Source organism: Parambassis ranga, chromosome 21 (assembly GCF_900634625.1).
Source record: "Parambassis ranga chromosome 21, fParRan2.1, whole genome shotgun sequence".
Taxonomy (NCBI): Eukaryota; Metazoa; Chordata; class Actinopteri; family Ambassidae; genus Parambassis; species Parambassis ranga.
The window spans coordinates 874,845-884,733 of NC_041041.1; the positions used below are offsets into that span (position 1 = coordinate 874,845).

Here is a 9,889-nt window from a genome sequence, read left to right on the forward strand (position 1 = left end):
CGACGGACCTGATGCTTTCTGTACGGGGTTAACCCTTTCACCGCGGCCGTTCAGTTCAGGGGCTGCTCGCCCTCCGACATCTGCTCAGCATACGTTTCCTCATCATCTTAATAAGAGCGCCGCAGAGACGCCACATCCAATGAAGCCTCTCTGTCCTCAGACTGTGACCCAGAGGCCAGCTTGGCTCTGGTCCCGGCCTTCATCACGGAGTCCCCCGCATGAAGCCAGCTGACACCGCTCCATGCAGATCCAGACTCTGAGGGTTTATCTGAGGCCCAGAAACATTCTGCAAATATTTATCAAACAGGCGGCCGCTGTCAGTTCGTCCCATCATGCTATTTACAGCTGGATTAGAGGGGATGTTCTGTGCTGCTACAACCCTGCATCATCCTGTCCACACAGACACACACACAGACACAGAGACACACACAGACACACAGACACACAGACACACAGAGACACACAGAGACACACAGAGACACACACAGACACACACAGACACACACAGAGACAGACAGACACACACAGACACACACAGAGACAGACAGACACACACAGACACACACAGACACACAGAGACACACACAGACACACACAGACACACAGAGAGACACACAGAGACACACACAGACACACACACACACACAGACACACAGACACACACAGACACACACACAGACACACACAGACACACACAGACACACACACACACACACAGACACACACAGACACACACAGACACACACACAGACACACACACACACACACAGACACACACAGACACACAGAGACACACAGAGACACACACACAGAGACACAGAGACACACACAGACACACAGAGACACACAGAGACACACACACAGACACACACAGACACACAGAGAGACACACCCAGACACACACAGACACACAGAGACACACAGAGACACACACACAGACACACACAGACACACACACACACACAGACACACAGAGACACACAGAGACACACACAGACACACACAGACACACACACAGACACACACAGACACACACAGACACACACAGAGACACACAGACACACACAGACACACACAGACACACAGAGACACACACAGACACACACAGACACACACAGACACACACAGACACACACAGAGACAGACAGACACACACAGACACACACAGACACACACAGACACACAGAGACACACACAGACACACACAGACACACACAGACACACACAGACACACAGAGACACACACAGAGACACCACAGACACACACACCACACACCACACAGACACACACAGACACACACACAGACACACACAGACACACACAGACACACACACACACACACAGACACACACAGACACACACAGACACACACACAGACACACACACACACACACAGACACACACAGACACACAGAGGACACACAGAGACACACACACAGAGCACAGAGACACACACAGACACACAGAGACACACAGAGACACACACACACAGACACACACAGACACAGAGAGACACACCCAGACACACACAGACACACAGAGACACACAGAGACACACACACAGACACACACAGACACACACACACACACAGACACACAGAGACACACAGAGACACACACAGACACACACAGACACACACAGACACACACAGACACACAGAGACAGACACACACAGACACACACAGACACACACAGACACACACACAGAGAGACACACAGACCCACAGACACACACAGACACACACACAGACACACACACACAGACACACACACACACACACAGACACACACAGACACACACACAGACACACAGAGACACACACACACAGACACACACAGACACACACAGACACACTCAGACACACACAGAGACAGACAGACACAGACACACACACAGAGAGACACACACAGACACACACGCACACACACAGACACACACAGACACACACACACAGCAACCAGGGGAGATCACAGAGCTGCTGCCTTTAAACACAGAACCGTGTTTTCAGTGGTTTGTTTACAGCTCCGGCGGCTCGTCCCCCTGCAGGTCACATGGGACAACAGCAGCAGGTGTCTGAATCATGACACGTACTATATTTGGAGGGCATTAAGCCAGTGTATTAAGCCTGTGTGTGGAGGGGGGCTGTTGGACCTGTGGCGTTCCTCGGCAGCTCGTTAATGCTGACAATTAGAGGACAGGCTCCGCCCATATGTCCCACATTGGTTACACAGAAGGGGGAGGCGCCGCGGTTTGTTTTGGATCCGAGCCAGCACTGACTCAAGCGCCGAGCGGCAGAGCTCTTACTTTCACAGTCCAAACCCTGCAGTCTGAGACGCTTCCACACACAGACAGAACTGCTTCCTGTTTGACCCAAAGCTCAGAGGTCAAAGGTCGCCTGTCATCCTGCATCTGATCCTCTCTGATCAACACAGTTTAAGGTTCATCACTTCAGAGCTGTGTCCAGCTCAGGGGCCGCATCCTTCAAAGCATCCCCCACTGAAGGACTGCATCCTCTGAAGGACCTGGTCTCCACAGGCCTGTCCTTCATAGGCCAGGTAGGTGAGCCCCCCCTCCACACACTGCTCCACCTTTCTAATGGGGTGGGGATGAATACAGTCTCTATCTGATGCAGCCTTTGTTACCAGGATGCTAGCAGACTGAATTCTGTACAAAGTCTACACCCACACTACACTTAGTCACCAGCAGGGGGCACTCACACTGATCACACGCTGACAGCCGAGGCCTCAGAGCAGGCCTGATGGGTTCAAGCAGCTCATCAGGACATGTAGGTCAGGGTGTGGATTCTGCAGCTTCAGAGGAGGAACTGTGTGTGTCTGTGTGTGTCTGTGTGTGTCTGTGTGTGTGTCTGTGTGGGTCTAACAACATGTAAGCTGTCATCAAAACACATCTTTACGACTGCTGCGTTCGTGCTTATATAATGTGTGCATGTATGCTCTGTAAAACACAGGATTCAGAAGTCAGTGTGTGTGAGTGAGTGTGTGTGTGTGTGAGTGTGTGTGTGTGTTAATTATTCTAGCAGAGTGTGAATGGCAGCAGAGTAAATATAGAACATTTCAACTCCTTCACCCCACCAACGCTGCAGTAAATGAACACGCGATGCACACACACACACACCGCCCCCACAGCCACCCACACACACATGGATGCACGCAACACATACACACAGGCCAACACGCGGTCACTGATGCAAAGGGGAGGGGGGAGGGAAGCAGCTAGGGGGGGGGGGAGCATGCACCCGGTGCTGCTTTCGTGTCTCCCGAGGTTTCTCCGTCACATGGCTGCGGAGGAGGAGTGACGGGGTTTGGGTGGGGTCACTGATTACCAGGTTTTCTCTGTGGCGGCCTGCATTCCTGGCAGCAGCGTGTCGTGATCAGCGGGGTGGGGGGTGGGGGGTTAAGCCCTGCAGAGGAGGGAGGGACGGCCCACTGATCACACAGCTCGGCTCTTATTTGTGGACAAATGAGGTGGAGGGCGGGGGGGGGGGGGGCGGCCTCACTGAGAGCAAAACTGATATTTACAGCTGTGAGTGAGTCAGGTCATTACAACTGATCCATAGTTCAGCTGTATTAACACAGACAGTACCTGCATGGAGTCAGTGAAGGCACCACCTCCAGCTTCTTAGCACAGCTTGCATAATTCATCCTGTGTACGTGATGTGTGTGAGCGAGTGTGCAGCAGGTTGTGATGCTCTGCTACACAACCTGCCACAGGCTCACATCACTGCTGCAGGCTTCCATCATCAGCATTTGTTTCAGGTTTCTGGACTTTATAAAAAGTTTTGTCCTCTGAGAGCGGTGGATTTGCGTTTTGTAGCTGTAGCTGGAGCTCAGGTCACTGCTACACACTCTATATACTCTCTGGATGATGGTGAGGAGAACCCTCTTCAGGCTTTACAACAAACAGATCATCACAGAATGCATCCTGGTTTCAGCTCCTCTCCACTGCAGGTCTAACCTGAAACCACATCTGACATGACACAGAGCTGAGGTTATGTAACAGCAGTCACATGACCCACGGCCGCCAAATGATCCAGAGACACAGGAGAGCCGGAGAAGAGGCTCTGACGGAGGAGGAAGAGAGAGGCTCTGAAAGAGGAGAGGGTCTGATGGAGGAGAGGGTCTGAAGGAGGAGAGGGTCTGAAAGAGGAGAGGGTCTGATGGAGGAGAGGGTCTGAAGGAGGAGAGGGTCTGACGGAGGAGAGGGTCTGAAGGAGGAGAGGGTCTGAAGGAGGAGAGGGTCTGAAGGAGGAGAGGGTCTGAAGGAGGAGAGGGTCTGATGGAGGAGAGGGTCTGAAGGAGGAGAGGGTCTGAAAGAGGAGAGGGTCTGAAGGAGGAGAGGGTCTGACGGAGGAGAGGGTCTGACGGAGGAGAGGGTCTGAAAGAGGAGAGGGTCTGATGGAGAACAAACACTGCAGTTCCCCTCGCGGCCTCCGGGGGCTGAGTGGAGGCTTATGAGGCTGGACTCAGCCCCCGGAGGCCGCGAGGGGAACTGCAGTGTTTGTTCTCCATCAGACCCTCTCCTCTTTCTCCTCTTTCTCCTCAGCCTCCGGGGGCTGAGGAGAAAGAGGAGAAAGAGGAGAGGGTCTGATGGAGAACAAACACTGCAGTTCCCCTCGCGGCCTCCGGGGGCTGAGTCCAGCCTCATAAGCCTCCATGTTAGAACAACTTCACAGCAGAAACACGTTCAGTCATGAACAGCGGCTCTGCTGATGAGCCCGCTCTGTGACGGCTGTATGACTTCTTCTTCTTCTTCTTCTTCTTCTGCTCACTGCCCACGGCTGGATCAACCAGGAGGACTCAGGCCCTGCCAAGATGGCGATGGCCCTTCACTTGCTGGGTGATCAGGTCCTAACGAGCGTACCAGTGATTCTCCATGCCTAATGATCTGTGATGAGGCTTCTTACAGCGCCCACCCCCACGCTAACATCCTGCCATGGCAGCACCTGACAATAACAAAGATGGCAGCTGGGCTGGATAATACCGCCAGGCAGATTAACCGGAGCTTTGAGCCACTCGGGTCCTCGCACGGCCATGACTGTGTGAGTGGGGGAGAGAGTGAGGGAGAGCTGGACGCTCCCACAGACCCCCTACTCCCACAGCCCAGTTTGTGCTGTTTACACACAACAAATTACAGCTGGCCACAGAGGAGGCCGCAGCGCCCGGCCCTCCGGGGCCGCAGCCTGGAGGAGCCCTGAGCTCGTTAATTACTTAGAGAGCATCCAGGAAGTAGGCTAATGCAGTTAGACAAGTGGTTTTGTCTCCACGTTGACCTATTGGTACTGAAAACCACCATCAATACTCCACTGTGACGGCTGAGGAGCAGTCGTATGCTCAATACTCACGGAAAATCACATCTCACACTGAGCCGGGTGGGCAGCAGCGCCGCGGCCCAAACAGCCATTTCACAGCACCGCTGCCCTAAACAAACACCGCCTGCCTCCATTTCATACATTCTTTAAACTCCTCTCAATAATTCATGCTCCAGGAGCATCCGCCGGCCGCATTGCAGCATTCTCTGTTAAAGATCGACGCCTGAAATATCAATGTCTCCATGTCGGAGAGGAAGCTGTACACAGGCAGCGGCTCGCATGCAAGCTCCTCCTGACGCTGCTCACTTTTAATGGATGCCTCCTCCATCTCCTCATCCACATATCAGTGATGTCACACACACGATGAAATATTGAGGCCTCCCAGGATGAAATCATCTGAAGGAGGCAGCGAGCTGTGGGAAACACACGGTCTGCTGTGACACTGATAATGCAGAGCAGGAGGCCTATGAAGCATGTTAGCATGTTAGCATGTTAGCACTTCCTGTCCCCTCGGTGTGTGTGTTGTTGGTCAGGTGTGTGGCTAACAGGAGCTCAGCACACACACAGTGAATCCACTGATGACTGTTCACTGTCTGAACACAGGCTACATGCTAACAAGTGGCTACATGGGACTACAGACGGGGTCATTGAAGTCATTGAAGTCATCTACACAGTTTGACCTTCATCACAGCAAAACCTACAACATGAACCCGGCAGCATGCAGCTCCGTGTCAGCAGGCCGTCAGACTCCACTCACCAGAGAAGAAGTTCTTGGCTCGCAGGTAGCTGACGCTCAGCCGGAGGATGGACAGCTTGTCCAGGCTGGCCGTGACCTCCTCGGGAAAAGGCAGCAGGCTGGCGAGCCGCTCCAGCTCGCCATTCAGACGGTCCCGGTGCCGTTTGGACGGATTGGACTTGGCCCCTTCAGCTGGAGGCTGCTTCACCCTGCAGAGTGAGACAAAGGAGACACTTCAGACCCCATTCACACTAGGGAAATCAATCCGGCTAGAGCGGGATTCAGGCCGTATCTGGGTAGTTTTTTCTGAGTCTGAACAACGTGGAGACACCTCAGAGACACCCCAGAGCAGTCAGAGACACCTCAGAGACACCTCAGAGCAGTCAGAGACATGTCAGAGACACCTCAGAGACACCCCAGAGCAGTCAGAGACACCTCAGAGACACCCCAGAGCAGTCAGAGACATCTCAGAGACACCCCAGAGCAGTCAGAGATACCTCAGAGACACCCCAGAGCAGTCAGAGACACCTCAGAGACACCTCAGAGACACCCCAGAGCAGTCAGAGACACCTCAGAGACACCCCAGAGCAGTCAGAGACACCTCAGAGACACCTCAGAGCAGTCAGAGACATGTCAGAGACACCTCAGAGACACCCCAGAGCAGTCAGAGACACCTCAGAGACACCTCAGAGCAGTCAGAGACACCTCAGAGACACCCCAGAGACACCCCAGAGCAGTCAGAGACACCTCAGAGACACCTCAGAGCAGTCAGAGACACATCAGGGATACGTCAAAGCGGTTAGAGACATGTCAGAGACACGTCAGACACATGTCAGAGACACCTCAGAGCAGTCAGCCCTCAGTTTCTTTACAGGTGTTATCAGACCTGTCCACTCTGACTGGAGCTTTTCTTCAGTTTTTTTCACGCTGACAAAGGTTCTGATTTTCAAAATAAAAGACTGAGCTCAGAAAGAAAAATCATGTTTACAGAAGCATTTCAAAATTCACTTTAATTTTGAATTAAATAAAATATGCAGAAAACAGAGGACAAAGGAGAGAAGCTGTAACAGCTCCCCACAGTCCTCTGTGTGGGTTATCTGTTCTTTGCATATTTTATTTAATAATATGACGTTCACATAAATTTAACATATAAATATAATAAATAATAAATATTATTCAGTCCAACAATAAAAACTATTGTTCTAAAGAAACCAAACTAACCTCCATGTTTTCAGTTAAAGATGAATAACAGGCCTTTGAATAATGATGACTTTTACAATTTAATTCTTATTAAAAATAAACAAATCTTTCATCATAACATTTTATATTCTTATTTATACGTTCCATAAAATGCACTGTGACAGTGAATCATGTCATTTTGATCCATCCATTTAAAAACAGGAACTTAATGCATAACATCAAGTGTTGAAACTAAATAAATTCAGCTAAAGCAGGAAACTGATCCTGAACAGAGGATTAATTATTTAACACTGAATTAAGTCATCAAATCAACACTTTATATTCCTCTAACACGTTCTATAAAAATGCACTGCGACAGTGAATCCTGTCCTCTCGATCCGTCCATGTATGATCGACTGCTGCACATTTGTTTTCCATTAAAACTAAATAAATTCAGCCAAAGCAGCAAACTGATCCTGAACAAAGGATTTAATTATTTAACACTGAATTAAATCAAAAATGTTCTCAGAAGAGGATCAATTAATTTGATTTGAATGTTTGATGCTGAGGCATTTAGAACTGCACATGAGCATATCTTGATTATTTTATTTTTTAATTCTTATTCTTATTCTTATTTATTCTCACTATGCCTAAAATAAGTCGACTGTCTTTGATCTTAGTTATGTATGTAGTTATATATCCCACTGTGTGCCTGGGCCAACAGCTGCTGCACATTTCATTGTGAGTATAGTGACAATAAAGTTCCTTGATTCTTAAATATTATAAATAAATCATAAATAAATATCAGTCTAAATCCTTAAATAATCATTTCAGTGCCTGCTGACAGACAGGCCTCAGCGTACATTACACTCACACAGCTTTATAATAATCACAGGATGACTCTGTAAATATGGTTTTTGTCGTTCTTCACAGAGCTGAAGGTTTTTGTCTTTTTATTTAATCGAAATGATGACGCTGGTATTTAATCTGCTTGTTGTTGAACCGCTGAGCGATCCTCCAATCATACTGTGAGATTTCTGTTCAGAGCCAATCAGAGGAGGCCTCAGCCAGGAAGTAACCACGTGTCCCTGTTGCTCTGCAGGGTTTTAACCAAATAACCGAACATGTCAAAATAAAAGCCTGCGGACAGATTAGGATTATTCTCTCATATTTTATTCACTGATCTTAAACATCGATCATTTCCTTATATGAGCTGTTTGTCGCAGCCAATCACGGGGCGGATCTATTTTTTAACTTTACATCACACACACACACACACACACACACACGTCACATCCATCATGACCGTGAACATGGATGGATGGAGATCTGTTCATCCTGTGCAGCACAGAGGGGAGGGGTCAGCCAGCCTGTGTGTGTGTGTGTCGGTGTGTGTGTGTGTGTGTGTGTGTCGCTGTGTTTTCTCCTGCTGTAATAACTCGGACATCATGTCGTGTCATTTGCACTCTTTAAATAAAGTGGAGCAGTGACATCAGCCCCGGAGGATCATGGGGGATTTTTAGGAGTCCTGAAGATATTCTGTCAGATGAAATGAGCCTGAAGGCTGCACACTGACACAGTTCGGATTAGATTATTTTTTAAAACAGCAGGTGAATCTGAGTTCAGGACTATTTTGGGTTTATAATCTGGATTTAATCTCGGAGAATATTGACAGGAAAGTGGCGCCGCAGGGCCGCAGAGGAGCTCAGGATTTATTTTAAAACGTCAGACAGAATAAAAAGAAAAAAGGATTTAAGATGAAAACTGTTCGATTTAATCCGTCAAATACAAGAGTTTCTATGAAACATACATTTAAACATGGCGAGGAGGAAACAGGGAAATGTCCCGCTGATCCTCTGACAGAACGCGCTGTGACGTGCGGCCTGTGTGTGTGTCTGTGTGTGTGTGAGGCGGAAACATCCAGAATGATTGTAGAAAAATAAACCCGGTGCTCCTGGTTCGGTTTGTGTGTGAGTGGCCGCAGGAAGCAGGGATGGAAGCGGCGCAGCGCCGGGACGAGGCCGCGGCGGCCGCTGAAGGCCCGCAATAATCCCGCAGACATTACACACGCACACGGCCACATTTCAGCGCAGAGAGGTCAATAAAATCATCCTGAGCTCCGAACGAAACGAAATGTTTGCGTAAAGTCTGGTTTTGTGCGCCTGGCTGTCTGTAATCTGAGGTGTCGGTGCGTCATTTGGCTGTTTTGCGCATTTGGAGACGGGTGGAGCGGGTTAATCTGGAGGCTGTTTAAAGTCAACAGCGCAGTTTAAAGTGGGAATAAATGATGTGATGAAGACTCACGCTCTCTGCACGGGTTTTCTCCTCTTGCGTCCTGCGTACATGTCGGCCCTTCTTATATAAGCCTCTGACGGATCCAACACACACTTCTCCGCTAAAGCAGCAGCGAATGTTCCGCAGTAATCCTCCGCATGTAGACCGCAAACACACCGAAAAACTGCAGAAACATGCGGCAGCGGGCGGGCCGTGAAGGAGCCGCGGCGGAGTCCTCCAGAGGGGCTGAGAGGGGCCGGGAGCGGTGGCAGAGTCAGGTCCAGGCGGAGGACATCAACCTGCTCCACAGCAGGCTCTCATCCTGAGCGCACGCTGCCTCTGCGCATCCGTCCTGCGCAGCTCTAAAC

At 49.9% G+C, this 9,889-nt stretch overlaps 1 protein-coding gene across 3 annotated transcripts in view; it reads right to left on the minus strand.

Annotated features, from left to right (window-relative positions):
• Positions 1-9,889, minus strand: part of LOC114426707 (aryl hydrocarbon receptor-like) — a 21,763-nt gene extending 11,874 nt beyond the window's left edge. For 2 of the 3 annotated variants that reach the window (XM_028394261.1, XM_028394259.1), the window contains exon 1: positions 1-510. This exon is cut by the window's left edge. Coding sequence is in view for 1 of the 3 variants with exons in the window: in XM_028394258.1 (XP_028250059.1) it covers positions 6,090-6,277; positions 9,552-9,592 (229 nt within the window). In the remaining 2 variants the exon portion in view is untranslated. Of the gene's footprint in view, positions 511-6,089; positions 6,278-9,551 lie in introns of those variants that run through there. The other variant, XM_028394258.1, reaches the window with a different exon arrangement.